General features: G+C 39.7%; 2 protein-coding genes across 3 annotated transcripts in view; one reads left to right on the forward strand and one right to left on the reverse strand.

Annotated features, from left to right (window-relative positions):
* LOC106594699 (AP-5 complex subunit zeta-1) overlaps positions 1–1093 on the forward strand; it is a gene marked incomplete at its 5' end in the record, with an annotated part of 21489 nt that extends 20396 nt beyond the window's left edge. For both annotated transcript variants that reach the window (XM_045711655.1, XM_045711657.1), the window contains 2 exon segments: positions 282–478; positions 764–1093. In XM_045711655.1, coding sequence (XP_045567611.1) covers positions 282–478; positions 764–1028 — 462 coding nt within the window.
* A 7399-nt stretch (positions 1094–8492) lies between these two features.
* LOC106596395 (monocyte to macrophage differentiation factor 2) overlaps positions 8493–17915 on the reverse strand; it is a 36935-nt gene continuing 27512 nt past the window's right edge. Inside the window, exons 4-7 of the mRNA XM_045711661.1 lie at positions 15143–15217; positions 9087–9188; positions 8878–8947; positions 8493–8675 (exon numbers count right to left, since the gene is read on the reverse strand). Of these exons, the coding sequence (XP_045567617.1) occupies positions 8493–8675; positions 8878–8947; positions 9087–9188; positions 15143–15217 (430 nt within the window). The remainder of the gene's footprint in view (positions 8676–8877; positions 8948–9086; positions 9189–15142; positions 15218–17915) is intronic.

Raw genomic sequence — 17915 nt, forward strand, 5'->3', positions numbered from 1 at the left:
ATACACTATAATATATACTATATACTATAATATACACTATAATATACACTATAATATACACTATATACTATAATATATACTATAATATATACTATAATATACACTATAATACACACTATATTATAAACACAGTGAGAGAGAAACCTTTAGAGACACATGGTGACAGATCGAGACTGAGTGTGTGTGTGTGTGTGTGTGTGTGTGTGTGTGTGTGTGTGTGTGTGTGTGTGTGTGTGTGTGTGTGTGTGTGTGTGTGTGTGTCTCTCTGTGTGTGTGTGTAGGTGTGGGTACTCGGTGAGTACCTGTCGGTGTCATTTGACTCTCGGTGTTCTGTGGATCTGGTTACTTCCTGTTTCGAGACATTGGAGGCAGTCCTCTTCGAGATCACTTCCTCTGGAAGCCCCTCCCCTAGGGTGGTTACCTCCTTACTGAGCGCGCTCGCTAAACTGGCTTCCCGTTCCCATGACCTCATACCCAGGTAACACACACACACACACACACACACACACACACACACACACACACACACACACACACACAGCACACACACACACACACAATGGGCTTCCTGTTCACTGCTGGCCTACATGCTACAGTCACACAATTACACACACTACAGCTGTTCCCTACTTAGTGTGTGTGTGTGTGTGTGTGTGTGTGTGTGTGTGTGTGTGTGTGTGTGTGTGTGTGTGTGTGTGTGTGTGTGTGTGTGTGTGTGTGTGTGTGTGTCTGTGTGTGTGTGTGTGTGTGTGTGTGTGCGTAGGGTTTCTCTGTTCCTCTCTAAGCTTCGGAGCGGAGCGGTCTCCTGGTGCGGCAGTGAGGAGGACGTTGTCGCCGTAGTGACCAGAGGGGAGGAGTTATGGTCGCTGCTGAAACTTCCGAGCGTGGCGCTGAGTGTTCTGACCCCGCCTCCTCCCGTCGCCACTTCCCCCCGTTGGCACGGAGACGCCAACGCAGCGCTGCCACAGAGACTCAGAACACTGACTGGCCTCACACACACACACACACACACACACGCTAAAATATAACCTTAAATGATTTATGTTTTCAATAAATGTTACTGTATGTTTTCAATAAATTAACTTGTAAATTAGTTTGTAAATATCTTGTTATTTTGCAGCGAGCGCCAAAAGTATTGGGACTTGTTGTTGTTGTGCCCAAAATAATCTGAAACACAGAACAAACAGCTTGTAGAGTCGCCAGCGAGTGCTGTGAAATACGGGACCAAATACTCACCTTTTGACTGATGTAATACACACAAGGTAATTCTTCCCCCAATAACTTTTGGTCCCCTAAAATGAGGCGGGGGGGAAAACTATGTACAAGAAATGCTGTAAATCTCTTTTTAAATCAACAGTTTCTCTGATATAAATCTCTTAGTTCCTGAGTGAAGATCATAGATATAGTTATACTAGATAGGACTGACTGAGCTATCTACATATAGTTATTCTAGATATAGTTATACTAGACAGGACTGACTGAGCCATCTAGATATAGTTATACTAGACAGGACTGACTGAGCCATCTAGATATAGTTATACTAGACAGGACTGACTGAGCTATCTAGATATAGTTATACTAGACAGGACTGACTGAGCCATCTAGATATAGTTATACTAGACAGGACTGACTGAGCCATCTAGATATAGTTATACTAGACAGGACTGACTGAGCCATCTAGATATAGTTATACTAGACAGGAATGACTGAGCCATCTAGATATAGTTGTACTAGACAGGACTGACTGAGCCATCTAGATATAGTTATACTAGACAGGACTGACTGAGCCATCTAGATATAGTTATACTAGACAGGACTGACTGAGCCATCTAGATATAGTTATACTAGACAGGAATGACTGAGACATCTAGATATAGTTATACTAGACAGGGCTGACTGAGCCATCTAGATATAGTTATACTAGACAGGACTGACTGAGCCATCTAGATATAGTTATACTAGACAGGACTGACTGAGACATCTAGATATAGTTATACTAGACAGGACTGACTGAGCCATCTAGATATAGTTATACTAGACAGGACTGACTGAGCCATCTAGATATAGTTATACTAGACAGGACTGACTGAGCCATCTAGATATAGTTATACTAGACAGGACTGACTGAGCCATCTAGATATAGTTATACTAGACAGGACTGACTGAGCCATCTAGATATAGTTATACTAGACAGGACTGACTGAGCCATCTAGATATAGTTATACTAGACAGGACTGACTGAGCCATCTAGATGTAGTTATACTAGATAGGACTGACTGAGCCATCTAGATATAGTTATACTAGACAAGACTGACTGAGCCATCTAGATATAGTTATACTAGACAGGACTGACTGAGCTATCTAGATATAGTTATACTAGACAGGATTGACTGAGCCATCTAGATATAGTTATACTAGACAGGACTGACTGAGCTATCTAGATGTAGTTATACTAGACAAGACTGAGTGAGCCATCTAGATATAGTTATACTAGACAGGACTGACTGAGCCATCTAGATATAGTTATACTAGACAGGACTGACTGAGCCATCTAGATATAGTTATACTAGACAGGACTGACTGAGCCATCTAGATATAGTTATACTAGACAGGACTGACTGAGCCATCTAGATATAGTTATACTAGACAGGACTGACTGAGCCATCTAGATATAGTTATACTAGACAGGACTGACTGAGCCATCTAGATATAGTTATACTAGACAGGACTGACTGAGCCATCTAGATATAGTTATACTAGACAGGACTGACTGAGCCATCTAGATATAGTTATACTAGACAGGACTGACTGAGCCATCTAGATATAGTTATACTAGACAGGACTGACTGAGCCATCTAGATATAGTTATACTAGACAGGACTGACTGAGCCATCTAGATATAGTTATACTAGACAGGGCTGACTGAGCTATCTAGATATAGTTATACTAGACAGGATTGACTGAGCCATCTAGATATAGTTATACTAGACAGGACTGACTGAGCTATCTAGATGTAGTTATACTAGACAAGACTGAGTGAGCCATCTAGATATAGTTATACTAGACAGGACTGACTGAGCCATCTAGATATAGTTATACTAGACAGGACTGACTGAGCCATCTAGATATAGTTATACTAGACAGGACTGACTGAGACATCTAGATATAGTTATACTAGACAGGACTGACTGAGCCATCTAGATATAGTTATACTAGACAGGACTGACTGAGCTATCTAGATATAGTTATACTAGACAGGACTGACTGAGCCATCTAGATATAGTTATACTAGACAGGACTGACTGAGCCATCTAGATATAGTTATACTAGACAGGACTGACTGAGCCATCTAGATATAGTTATACTAGACAGGATTGACTGAGCCATCTAGATATAGTTATACTAGACAGGACTGACTGAGCCATCTAGATATAGTTATACTAGACAGGACTGACTGAGCCATCTAGATATAGTTATACTAGACAGGGCTGACTGAGCCATCTAGATATAGTTATACTAGACAGGGCTGACTGAGACATCTAGATATAGTTATACTAGACAGGAATGACTGAGACATCTAGATATAGTTATACTAGACAGGGCTGACTGAGCCATCTAGATATAGTTATACTAGACAGGACTGACTGAGCCATCTAGATATAGTTATACTAGACAGGACTGACTGAGCCATCTAGATATAGTTATACTAGACAGGACTGACTGAGCCATCTAGATATAGTTATACTAGACAGGACTGACCTGAGCCATCTAGATATAGTTATACTAGACAGGACTGACTGAGACATCTAGATATAGTTATACTAGACAGGACTGACTGACATCTACAGTGCCTTCAGAAAGTATTCATTTTGTGTTACAGCCTGAATTTAAAATAGATTATATTGAGATTATTTGTCACTGGCCTCTACACACATTTACCCCGTAATGTCAATGTGGAATTATTATAAAGGTGCCACAGTATTACCCCTTAAAGGTGTCAGTATAAAGGTGCCACAGCATTACTCCTTAAAGGTGTCAGTATAAAGGTACCACAGTATTACTCCTTAAAGGTGTCAGTATAAAGGTACCACAGTATTACTCCTTAAAGGTGTCAGTATAAAGGTACCACAGTATTACTCCTTAAAGGTGTCAGTATAAAGGTACCACAGTATTAGCCCTTAAAGGTGTCAGTATAAAGGTACCACAGTATTACTCCTTAAAGGTGTCAGTATAAAGGTACCACAGTATTACCCCTTAAAGGTGTCAGTATAAAGGTGTCAGTATAAAGGTACCACAGTATTACTCCTTAAAGGTGTCAGTATAAAGGTACCACAGTATTACTCCTTAAAGGTGTCAGTATAAAGGTACCACAGTATTACTCCTTAAAGGTGTCAGTATAAAGGTACCACAGTATTACTCCTTAAAGGTGTCAGTATAAAGGTACCACAGTATTACTCCGTAAAGGTGTCAGTATAAAGGTACCACAGTATAAAGGTACCACAGTATTACTCCTTAAAGGTGTCAGTATAAAGGTACCACAGTATTACTCCTTAAAGGTGTCAGTATAAAGGTACCACAGTATAAAGGTACCACAGTATTACCCCTTAAAGGTGTCAGTATAAAGGTACCACAGTATAAAGGTACCACAGTATTACTCCTTAAAGGTGTCAGTATAAAGGTACCACAGTATTACTCCTTAAAGGTGTCAGTATAAAGGTGTCGGTATAAAGGTACCACAGTATTACTCCTTAAAGGTGTCAGTATAAAGGTACCACAGTATTACCCCTTAAAGGTGTCAGTATAAAGGTGTCAGTATAAAGGTAACACAGTATTACTCCTTAAAGGTGTCAGTATAAAGGTAACACAGTATTACTCCTTAAAGGTGTCAGTATAAAGGTACCACAGTGTTACTCCTTAAAGGTGTCAGTATAAAGGTACCACAGTATTACTCCTTAAAGGTGTCAGTATAAAGGTACCACAGTATTACTCCTTAAAGGTGTCAGTATAAAGGTACCACAGCATTACTCCTTAAAGGTGTCAGTATAAAGGTACCACAGTATTACTCCTTAAAGGTGTCAGTATAAAGGTACCACAGTATTACCCCTTAAAGGTGTCAGTATAAAGGTGTCAGTATAAAGGTAACACAGTATTACCCCTTAAAGGTGTCAGTATAAAGGTACCACAGTATTACTCCTTAAAGGTGTCAGTATAAAGGTAACACAGTATTACTCCTTAAAGGTGTCAGTATAAAGGTACCACAGTATTACTCCTTAAAGGTGTCAGTATAAAGGTAACACAGTATTACTCCTTAAAGGTGTCAGTATAAAGGTACCACAGTATTACTCCTTAAAGGTGTCAGTATAAAGGTACCACAGTATTACTCCTTAAAGGTGTCAGTATAAAGGTACCACAGTATTACTCCTTAAAGGTGTCAGTATAAAGGTACCACAGTATTACTCTTTAAAGGTGTCAGTATAAAGGTACCACAGTATTACTCCTTAAAGGTATCAGTATAAAGGTACCACAGTATTACTCTTTAAAGGTGTCAGTATAAAGGTACCACAGTATTACCCTTAAAGGTGTCATTATGAAGGTACCACAGTATTACTCCTTAAAGGTGTCAGTATAAAGGTACCACAGTGTTACTCCTTAAAGGTGTCAGTATAAAGGTACCACAGTATTACCCCTTAAAGGTGTCAGTATAAAGGTGTCATTATGAAGGTACCACAGTATTACTCCTTAAAGGTGTCGGTATAAAGGTACCACAGCATTACTCCTTAAAGGTGTCAGTATAAAGGTGCCACAGCATTACTCCTTAAAGGTGTCAGTATAAAGGTACCACAGTGTTACTCCTTAAAGGTGTCAGTATAAAGGTACCACAGTATTACTCCTTAAAGGTGTCAGTATAAAGGTACCACAGTATTACTCCTTAAAGGTGTCAGTATAAAGGTACCACAGTATTACCCCTTAAAGGTGTCAGTATAAAGGTACCACAGTATTACTCCTTAAAGGTGTCAGTATAAAGGTACCACAGTATTACTCCTTAAAGGTGTCAGTATAAAGGTACCACAGTATTACTCCTTAAAGGTGTCAGTATAAAGGTGTCAGTATAAAGGTAACACAGTATTACTCCTTAAAGGTGTCAGTATAAAGGTACCACAGTATTACTCCTTAAAGGTGTCAGTATAAAGGTACCACAGTATTACCCCTTAAAGGTGTCAGTATAAAGGTACCACAGTATTACTCCTTAAAGGTGTCGGTATAAAGGTACCACAGTATTACTCCTTAAAGGTGTCAGTATAAAGGTAACACAGTATTACTCCTTAAAGGTGTCAGTATAAAGGTACCACAGTATTACTCCTTAAAGGTGTCAGTATAAAGGTACCACAGTATTACTCCTTAAAGGTGTCAGTATAAAGGTACCACAGTATTACTCCTTAAAGGTGTCGGTATAAAGGTACCACAGTATTACCCCTTAAAGGTGTCGGTATAAAGGTGTCAGTATAAAGGTACCACAGTATTACTCCTTAAAGGTGTCAGTATAAAGGTACCACAGTATTACCCCTTAAAGGTGTCAGTATAAAGGTACCACAGTATTACTCCTTAAAGGTGTCGGTATAAAGGTACCACGGTATTACCCCTTAAAGGTGTCAGTATAAAGGTACCACAGTATTACTCCTTAAAGGTGTCAGTATAAAGGTGTCAGTATAAAGGTACCACAGTATTACTCCTTAAAGGTGTCAGTATAAAGGTACCACAGTATTACTCCGTAAAGGTGTCATTATGAAGGTACCACAGTATTACTCCTTAAAGGTGTCGGTATAAAGGTACCACAGTATTACTCCTTAAAGGTGTCAGTATAAAGGTAACACAGTATTACTCCTTAAAGGTGTCGGTATAAAGGTACCACAGTATTACTCCTTAAAGGTGTCAGTATAAAGGTACCACAGTATTACTCCTTAAAGGTGTCAGTATAAAGGTAACACAGTATTACCCCTTAAAGGTGTCAGTATAAAGGTACCACAGTATTACCCCTTAAAGGTGTCAGTATAAAGGTACCACAGTATTACTCCTTAAAGGTGTCAGTATAAAGGTGTCAGTATAAAGGTACCACAGTATTACCCCTTAAAGGTGTCAGTATAAAGGTACCACAGTATTACTCCTTAAAGGTGTCAGTATAAAGGTGTCAGTATAAAGGTACCACAGTATTACTCCGTAAAGGTGTCAGTATAAAGGTACCACAGTATTACTCCTTAAAGGTGTCAGTATAAAGGTAACACAGTATTACTCCTTAAAGGTGTCAGTATAAAGGTACCACAGTATTACCCCTTAAAGGTGTCAGTATAAAGGTACCACAGTATTACTCCTTAAAGGTGTCAGTATAAAGGTACCACAGTATTACCCCTTAAAGGTGTCAGTATAAAGGTGTCAGTATAAAGGTACCACAGTATTACTCCTTAAAGGTGTCAGTATAAAGGTACCACAGTATTACTCCTTAAAGGTGTCAGTATAAAGGTACCACAGTATTACTCCTTAAAGGTGTCAGTATAAAGGTACCACAGTATTACTCCTTAAAGGTGTCGGTATAAAGGTAACACAGTATTACTCCTTAAAGGTGTCAGTATAAAGGTACCACAGTATTACCCCTTAAAGGTGTCAGTATAAAGGTACCACAGTATTACTCCTTAAAGGTGTCAGTATAAAGGTACCACAGTATTACTCCTTAAAGGTGTCAGTATAAAGGTGCCACAGTATTACTCCTTAAAGGTGTCAGTATAAAGGTACCACAGTATTACCCCTTAAAGGTGTCAGTATAAAGGTACCACAGTATTACTCCTTAAAGGTGTCAGTATAAAGGTACCACAGTATTACTCCGTAAAGGTGTCGGTATAAAGGTGTCAGTATAAAGGTACCACAGTATTACTCCGTAAAGGTGTCATTATGAAGAGGTTGACTGTAGTGCAGGTCAGGTCTTCCTTCTGGTAGTTCATTGGTTCCTGTCTCTAATTGGACAGAGATCCTTCTGGTAGTTCATTGGTTCCTGTCTCTAATTGGACAGAGATCCTTCTGGTTGTTAATTGGTTCCTGTCTCTAATTGGACAGAGATCCTTCTGGTAGTTCATTGATTCCTGTCTCTAATTGGACAGAGATCCTTCTGGTAGTTAATTGGTTCCTGTCTCTAATTGGACAGAGATCCTTCTGGTAGTTAATTGGTTCCTGTCTCTAATTGGACAGAGATCCTTCTGGTTGTTAATTGGTTCCTGTCTCTAATTGGACAGAGATCCTTCTGGTAGTTAATTGGTTCCTGTCTCTAATTGGACAGAGATCCTTCTGGTTGTTAATTGGTTCCTGTCTCTAATTGGACAGAGAGAGTGATCCTACTATTACAACTAATAATAAACAGTCAGACCAGTAGCACCACGTTAGGTGTGTGTGTGTGTGTGTGTGTGTGTGTGTGTGTGTGTGTGTGTGTGTGTGTGTGTGTGTGTGTGTCAGTGTCCAGGTGTGTACAGGTGTCTCCAGATAGCGTAGTAGTGTGTGGCTGCTCCCATGGCAACGAACAGGTGCCAGATGGCGTGAGCGAATGGGACGACTCCATCGCTCTTAAAGAAGGCCACACCCACTACGTAGAAAATCCCGCCCACCGCCAGCTCACACAAACCTGCCGTGTCCGCCTGCAACACACACACACACACACACGGTCAGGGCTTAGGGGATAAACTACTTTGAAAGTTGGAACATTGACTTTAGGTAAATGTTTCTGGACGATCAATTGGTGTGTGTGTGTGTGTGTGTGTGTGTGTGTGTGTGTGTGTGTGTGTGTGTGTGTGTGTGTGTGTGTGTGTGTGTGTGTGTGTGTGTGTGTGTGTGTGTTACCATGGACAGGATGACCAGTGCAGGCCCCGCCCCCATGGCCACGTATCCAAGTAACTCCACCAGTTTATACCTGCAGGGAGTGACATCACCTCAGATCATTAACGTCAGGGATAGTGATGCGAGTGTGTGTGTGTGTGTGTGTGTGTGTGTGTGTGTGTGTGTGTGTGTGTGCTTGTGTGTGTGTGTGTGTGTGTGTGTGTGTGTGGTACCTCTCGTGAAAGTAGAAGACATATGTGGAGCCGATAATCGCCATGATCCAGATAATCCACCGCATGTGAGACGACCACGGACCCAACTCCCTCAGCATTAACCTGGAAACACCCAACTCCCTCAGCATTAACCTGGAAACACCCAACTCCCTCAGCATTAACCTGGAAACACCCAACTCCCTCAGCATTAACCTGGAAACACATGACCATGGACCCAACTCCCTCAGCATTAACCTGGAAACACCCAACTCCCTCAGCATTAACCTGGAAACACCCAACTCCCTCAGCATTAACCTGGAAACACCCAACTCCCTCAGCATTAACCTGGAAACACCCAACTCCCTCAGCATTAACCTGGAAACACCCAACTCCCTCAGCATTAACCTGGAAACACCCAACTCCCTCAGCATTAACCTGGAAACACCCAACTCCCTCATTATTAACCTGGAAACACATGACCACGGACCCAACTCTTTCTATCTCAGGTACGGGAAGCTTCATATGGAAGGTGTGTGACCGTGGGATTGGTGGAATAAGTGCGTGTAACATCAGCGCTCTGTGATTGGTCAGACAGTTTTGATTGAGCGACGTTGTTTTTTTGTTTGTTAACGCGTTTTCATTGGTCAGTTCCTGGGTAGCGATAATGATGCTTCGTTTACGTTGCAGGTTAGGAGAATTAACGTAGCAGGTTAGCAGGTTAGGAGAATTAGCGTAGCAGGTTAGGAGAATTAGCGTAGCAGGTTAGGAGAATTAACGTAGCAGGTTAGGAGAATTAACGTAGCAGGTTAGGAGGATTAACATAGCAGGTTAGGAGAATTAACGTAGCAGGTTAGGAGAATTAACGTAGCAGGTTAGGAGGTTAGGAGAATTAACGTAGCAGGTTAGGAGAATTAACGTAGCAGGTTAGGAGAATTAACATAGCAGGTTAGGAGAATTAACGTAGCAGATTAGGAGAATTAACGTAGCAGGTTAGGAGAATTAACATAGCAGGTTAGGAGAATTAACGTAGCAGGTTAGGAGAATTAACGTAGCAGGTTAGGAGAATTAACGTAGCAGGTTAGGAGGTTAGGAGAATTAACGTAGCAGGTTAGGAGAATTAACGTAGCAGGTTAGGAGAATTAACGTAGCAGGTTAGGAGAATTAACGTAGCACGTTAGGGAGAATTAACGTAGCAGGTTAGGAGGTTAGGAGAATTAACGCAGCAGGTTAGGAGAATTAACGTAGCAGGTTAGGAGAATTAACGTAGCAGGTTAGGAGAATTAATGTAGCAGGTTAGGAGAATTAACGTAGCAGGTTAGGAGAATTAACGTAGCAGGTTAGGAGAATTAACGTAGCAGGTTAGGAGAATTAACGTAGCAGGTTAGGAGAATTGACGTAGCAGGTTAGGAGAATTAACGTGGCAGAATAGGAGAATTAACGTAGCAGGTTAGGAGAATTAACGTAGCAGGTTAGGAGAATTAACGTAGCAGGTTAGGAGAATTAACGTACTGTAGCAGGTTAGGAGAATTAACGTACTGTAGCAGGTTAGGAGAATTAACGTAGCAGGTTAGGAGAATTAACGTAGCAGATTAGGAGAATTAACATAGCAGGTTAGGAGAATTAACGCAGCAGGTTAGGAGAATTAACGTTAGGAGAATTAACGCAGCAGGTTAGGAGAATTAACGCAGCAGGTTAGGAGAATTAACGTAGCAGGTTAGGAGAATTAACGTAGCAGGTTAGGAGAATTAATGTAGCAGGTTAGGAGAATTAACGTAGCAGGTTAGGAGAATTAACGTAGCAGGTTAGGGAGAATTAATGTAGCAGGTTAGGAGAATTAACGTAGCAGGTTAGGAGAATTAACGTAGCAGGTTAGGAGAATTAACGTAGCAGGTTAGGAGAATTAACGTAGCAGGTTAGGAGAATTAACGTGGCAGAATAGGAGAATTAACGTAGCAGGTTAGGAGAATTAACGTAGCAGGTTAGGAGAATTAACGTAGCAGGTTAGGAGAATTAACGTACTGTAGCAGGTTAGGAGAATTAACGTAGCAGGTTAGGAGAATTAACGTAGCAGGTTAGGAGAATTAACATAGCAGGTTAGGAGAATTAACGCAACAGGTTAGGAGAATTAACGTTAGGAGAATTAACGCAGCAGGTTAGGAGAATTAACGCAGCAGGTTAGGAGAATTAACGTAGCAGGTTAGGAGAATTAACGCAGCAGGTTAGGAGAATTAACGTAGCAGGTTAGGAGAATTAACGTAGCAGGTTAGGAGAATTAACGTAGCAGGTTAGGAGAATTAACGTAGCAGGTTAGGAGAATTAACGTGGCAGAATAGGAGAATTAACGTAGCAGGTTAGGAGAATTAACGTAGCAGGTTAGGAGAATTAACATACTGTAGCAGGTTAGGAGGATTAACGTAGCAGGTTAGGAGAATTAACGCAGCAGGTTAGGAGAATTAACGTAGCAGGTTAGGAGAATTAACGCAGCAGGTTAGGAGAATTAACATAGCAGGTTAGGGAGAATTAACGTGGCAGGTTAGGAGAATTAACGCAGCAGGTTAGGAGAATTAACGTAGCAGGTTAGGAGAATTAACGTAGCAGGTTAGGAGAATTAACGTAGCAGGTTAGGAGAATTAACGTAGCAGGTTAGCAGGTTAGGAGAATTAACGTAGCAGGTTAGGGAGAATTAACGTAGCAGGTTAGGAGAATTAACGTAGCAGGTTAGGAGAATTAACGTAGCAGGTTAGGAGAATTAACGTAGCAGGTTAGCAGGTTAGGAGAATTAACGTACTGTAGCAGGTTCGGAGAATTAACGTAGCAGGTTAGGAGAACTAACGTAGTAGGTTAGGAGAATTAACGCAGCAGGTTAGGGAGAATTAACGCAGCAGGTTAAGAGAATTAACGCAGCAGGTTAGGAGAATTAACGTACTGTAGCAGGTTAGGAGAATTAACGTACTGTAGCAGGTTAGGAGAATTAACGTAGCAGGTTAGGAGAATTAACGTAGCAGGTTAGGAGAATTAACGTAGCAGGTTAGGAGAATTAACGTAGCAGGTTAGCAGGTTAGGAGAATTAACGTAGCAGATTAGGAGAATTAACGTAGCAGGTTAGGAGAATTAACGTAGCAGGTTAGGAGAATTAACGTAGCAGGTTAGGAGAATTAACGGATCAGGTTAGGAGAATTAACGTAGCAGGTTAGGAGAATTAACGCAGTAGGTTAGGAAAATTAACGTAGCAGGTTAGGAGAATTAACGTAGCAGGTTAGGAGAATTAACGTAGCAGGTTAGGAGAATTAACGTGGCAGGTTAGGAGAATTAACGTAGCAGGTTAGCAGGTTAGGAGAATTAGCGTAGCAGGTTAGGAGAATTAACGTAGCAGGTTAGGAGAATTAACGTAGCAGGTTAGGAGGATTAACATAGCAGGTTAGGAGAATTAACGTATCAGATTAGCAGGTTAGGAGAATTAACGTAGCAGGTTAGGAGAATTAACGTAGCAGGTTAGGAGAATTAACGTAGCAGGTTAGGAGAATTAACGTAGCAGGTTAGGAGAATTAACGTAGCAGGTTAGGAGAATTAACGTAGCAGGTTAGGAGAATTAACACAGCAGGTTAGGAGAATTAACGTAGCAGGTTAGGAGAATTAACGTAGCAGGTTAGGAGAATTAACGTAGCAGGTTAGGAGAATTAACGTAGCAGGTTAGGAGAATTAACGTAGCAGGTTAGGATAATTAACGTAGCAGGTTAGGAGAATTAACGTAGCAGGTTAGGAGAATTAACATAGCAGGTTAGGAGAATTAACGCAGCAGGTTAGGAGGTTAGGAGAATTAACGCAGCAGGTTAGGAGAATTAACGTAGCAGGTTAGGAGAATTAACGTAGCAGGTTAGGAGGTTAGGAGAATTAACATAGCAGGTTAGGAGAATTAACGTAGGAGGTTTGGAGGTTAGGAGAATTAACGCAGCAGGTTAGGAGAATTAACGTAGCAGGTTAGGAGAATTAGCGTAGGAGGTTAGGAGGTTAGGAGAATTAACGCAGCAGGTTAGGAGAATTAACATAGCAGGTTAGGAGAATTAACGTAGCAGGTTAGGAGAATTAACGCAGCAGGTTAGGAGAATTAACGTAGCAGGTTAGGAGAATTAACGTAGCAGGTTAGGAGAATTAACGCAGCAGGTTAGGAGAATTAACGTAGCAGGTTAGGGAGAATTAACGTGGCAGGTTAGGAGAATTAACGCAGCAGGTTAGGAGAATTAACGTAGCAGGTTAGGAGAATTAACGTAGCAGGTTAGGAGAATTAACGTAGCAGGTTAGGAGAATTAACGTAGCAGGTTAGCAGGTTAGGAGAATTAACGTAGCAGGTTAGGGAGAATTAACGTAGCAGGTTAGGAGAATTAACGTAGCAGGTTAGGAGAATTAACGTAGCAGGTTAGCAGGTTAGGAGAATTAACGTACTGTAGCAGGTTAGGAGAATTAACGTAGCAGGTTAGGAGAATTAACGTACTGTAGCAGGTTAGGAGAATTAACGTAGCAGGTTAGGAGAATTAACGTAGCAGGTTAGGAGAATTAACGTAGCAGGTTAGGAGAATTAACGTAGCAGGTTAGCAGGTTAGGAGAATTAACGTAGCAGGTTAGGAGAATTAACGTAGCAGGTTAGGAGAATTAACGTAGCAGGTTAGGAGAATTAACGGATCAGGTTAGGAGAATTAACGTAGCAGGTTAGGAGAATTAACGCAGTAGGTTAGGAAAATTAACGTAGCAGGTTAGGAGAATTAACGTAGCAGGTTAGGAGAATTAACGTAGCAGGTTAGGAGAATTAATGTAGCAGGTTAGGAGCTTGGGAGAATTAACGTAGCAGGTTAGGAGAATTAACGTAGCAGGTTAGGAGAATTAACGTAGCAGGTTAGGAGAATTAACGTAGCAGGTTAGGAGAATTAACGCAGCAGGTTAGGAGAATTAACGTAGCAGGTTAGGAGGTTAGGAGAATTAACGTAGCAGGTTAGGAGAATTAGCGTAGCAGGTTAGGAAAATTAACGTAGCAGGTTAGGAGAATTATTGTAGCAGGTTAGGAGAATTAACGCAGCAGGTTAGGAGAATTAACGTAGCAGGTTAGGAGAATTAACGTAGCAGGTTAGGAGAATTAACGTAGCAGGTTAGGAGAATTAACGTAGCAGGTTAGGAGAATTAACGTAGCAGGTTAGGAGAATTAACACAGCAGGTTAGGAGAATTAACGTAGCAGGTTAGGAGAATTAACGTAGCAGGTTAGGAGAATTAACGTAGCAGGTTAGGAGAATTAACGTAGCAGGTTAGGAGGTTAGGAGAATTAACATAGCAGGTTAGGAGAATTAACGTAGGAGGTTTGGAGGTTAGGAGAATTAACGCAGCAGGTTAGGAGAATTAACGTAGCAGGTTAGGAGAATTAGCGTAGGAGGTTAGGAGGTTAGGAGAATTAACGCAGCAGGTTAGGAGAATTAACATAGCAGGTTAGGAGAATTAACGTAGCAGGTTAGGAGAATTAACCCAGCAGGTTAGGAGAATTAACGTAGCAGGTTAGGAGAATTAACGTAGCAGGTTAGGAGAATTAACGTAGCAGGTTAGGAGGTTAGGAGAATTAACGTAGCAGGTTAGGAGAATTAACGTAGCAGGTTAGGAGAATGAGGTTAAGTTTAGGAAAAGGCTTAGCTAAAATGCTCTCACAGGCACAAAACGGTCTTGAGTGGCAACAAATCTGCCCAGTTAGCGGTTTGATTTCCATCCTCCCTCTCCTGTTGATACGCCCGTTAATGTTGACACACACACACACACACACACACACACACACACACACACACACACACACACACACACACACACACACACACACACACACACACACACACACACACACCTACCAGGGGGTACACACACCTACCAGGGGGTACACACACCTACCAGGGGGTACACACACCTACCAGGGGGTACACACACCTACCAGGGGGTACTAACACCTACCAGGGGGTACACACACCTACCAGGGGGTACTAACACCTACCAGGGGGGTACACACACCTACCAGGGGTATACACACCTACCAGGGGGTACACACACCTACCAGGGGGTGTAGGAAGCAGCGATGAAGAAGTAGATGGCCATTCTGTCACACATGTGGAAACGCTGCTCCACTAGACTGTAGAGAGACAGTTATTACACACAGTTATTACACACACAGTTATTACACACAGTTATTACACACACAGTTATTATACACACAGTTATTATACACACAGTTATTACACACACAGTTATTACACACAGTTATTACACACACAGTTATTATACACACAGTTATTATACACACAGTTATTACACACAGTTATTACACACACAGGTATTACACACACAGTTATTACACACACAGTTATTACACACACAGTTATTACACACAGTTATTACACACACAGTTATTATACACACAGTTATTATACACACAGTTATTATACACACAGTTATTACACACAGTTATTACACACACAGTTATTACACACAGTTATTACACACACAGTTATTATACACACAGTTATTATACACACAGTTATTATACACACAGTTATTATACACACAGTTATTATACACAGTTATTACACACAGTTATTATACACAGTTATTACACACACAGTTATTACACACAGTTATTATACACAGTTATTACACACATTTATTACACACAGTTATTACACACAGTTATTATACACAGTTATTACACACACAGTTATTATACACAGTTATTACACACAGTTATTATACACAGTTATTACACACAGTTATTACACACAGTTATTACACACACAGTTATTATACACAGTTATTACACACAGTTATTACACACAGTTATTATACACAGTTATTATACACAGTTATTATACACACAGTTATTATACACAGTTATTACACACAGTTATTATACACAGTTATTACACACACAGTTATTACACACAGTTATTATACACAGTTATTACACACAGTTATTACACACAGTTATTACACACAGTTATTATACACAGTTATTACACACACAGTTATTATACACAGTTATTACACACAGTTATTACCCACAGTTATTACACACAGTTATTATACACAGTTATTACACACACAGTTATTACACACAGTTATTATACACAGTTATTACACACAGTTATTACACACAGTTATTATACACAGTTATTACACACACAGTTATTAAACACAGTTATTACACACAGTTATTACACACAGTTATTACACACAGTTATTATACACAGTTATTACACACACAGTTATTACACACAGTTATTATACACAGTTATTACACACAGTTATTACACACAGTTATTATACACAGTTATTACACACAGTTATTACACACACAGTTATTACACACAGTTATTACACACACAGTTATTACACACACAGTTATTACACACACAGTTATTATACACAGTTATTATACACAGTTATTACACACAGTTATTATACACAGTTATTACACACACAGTTATTATACACAGTTATTACACACAGTTATTACACACACGCTGCTCCACTATACTGGAGAGACAGTTATTACACACAGTTATTACACACAGTTATTATACACACACAGCTATTACACACACAGTTATTACACACAGTTATTATACACAGTTATTAGACACACAGTTATTACACACAGAGTTATTACACACACAGTTATTACACACACAGTTATTATACACACAGTTATTACACACACAGTTATTACACACACAGTTATTATACACAGTTATTACACACAGTTATTACACACAGTTATTAGACACACAGTTATTACACACAGAGTTATTACACACAGTTATTATACACACAGTTATTATACACACAGTTATTACACACAGTTATTATACACACACAGCTATTACACACACAGTTATTACACAGTTATTACACACAGTTATTATACACAGTTATTAGACACACAGTTATTACACACAGAGTTATTACACACACAGTTATTACACACACAGTTATTATACACACAGTTATTACACACAGTTATTACACACACAGTTATTACACACACAGTTATTATACACAGTTATTACACACAGTTATTACACACAGTTATTAGACACACAGTTATTACACACAGAGTTATTACACACAGTTATTATACACACAGTTATTATACACAGCGTTATTACACACACAGTTATTATACACACAGTTATTATACACACAGTTATTATACACAGCGTTATTACACACAGTTATTATACACACAGTTATTACACACAGTTATTACACACACAGTTATTATACACAGTTATTATACACACAGTTATTATACACACAGTTATTACACACAGTTATTATACACACAGTTATTAAACACACAGTTATTATACACACAGTTATTACACACAGTTATTATACACAGTTATTATACACACAGTTATTATACACAGTTATTACACACACAGTTATTACACACACAGTTATTACACACACAGTTATTATACACACAGTTATTACACACAAAGTTATTACATACAGTTATTACACACAGTTATTACACACAGTTATTATACACACAGTTATTATACACACAGTTATTACACACACAGTTATTATAGACACAGTTATTACACACAGTTATTACACACAGTTATTACACACACAGTTATTACAGACACAGTTATTATACACACAGTTATTATACACAGTTATTACACACAGTTATTACACACAGTTATTACACACACAGTTATTACACACACAGTTTTTACACACAGTTATTACACACACAGTTATTACACACACAGTTATTACACACACAGTTATTACACACACAGTTATTATACACAGTT

This window comes from Salmo salar, unplaced genomic scaffold (assembly GCF_905237065.1).
Source record: "Salmo salar unplaced genomic scaffold, Ssal_v3.1, whole genome shotgun sequence".
Taxonomy (NCBI): Eukaryota; Metazoa; Chordata; class Actinopteri; order Salmoniformes; family Salmonidae; genus Salmo; species Salmo salar.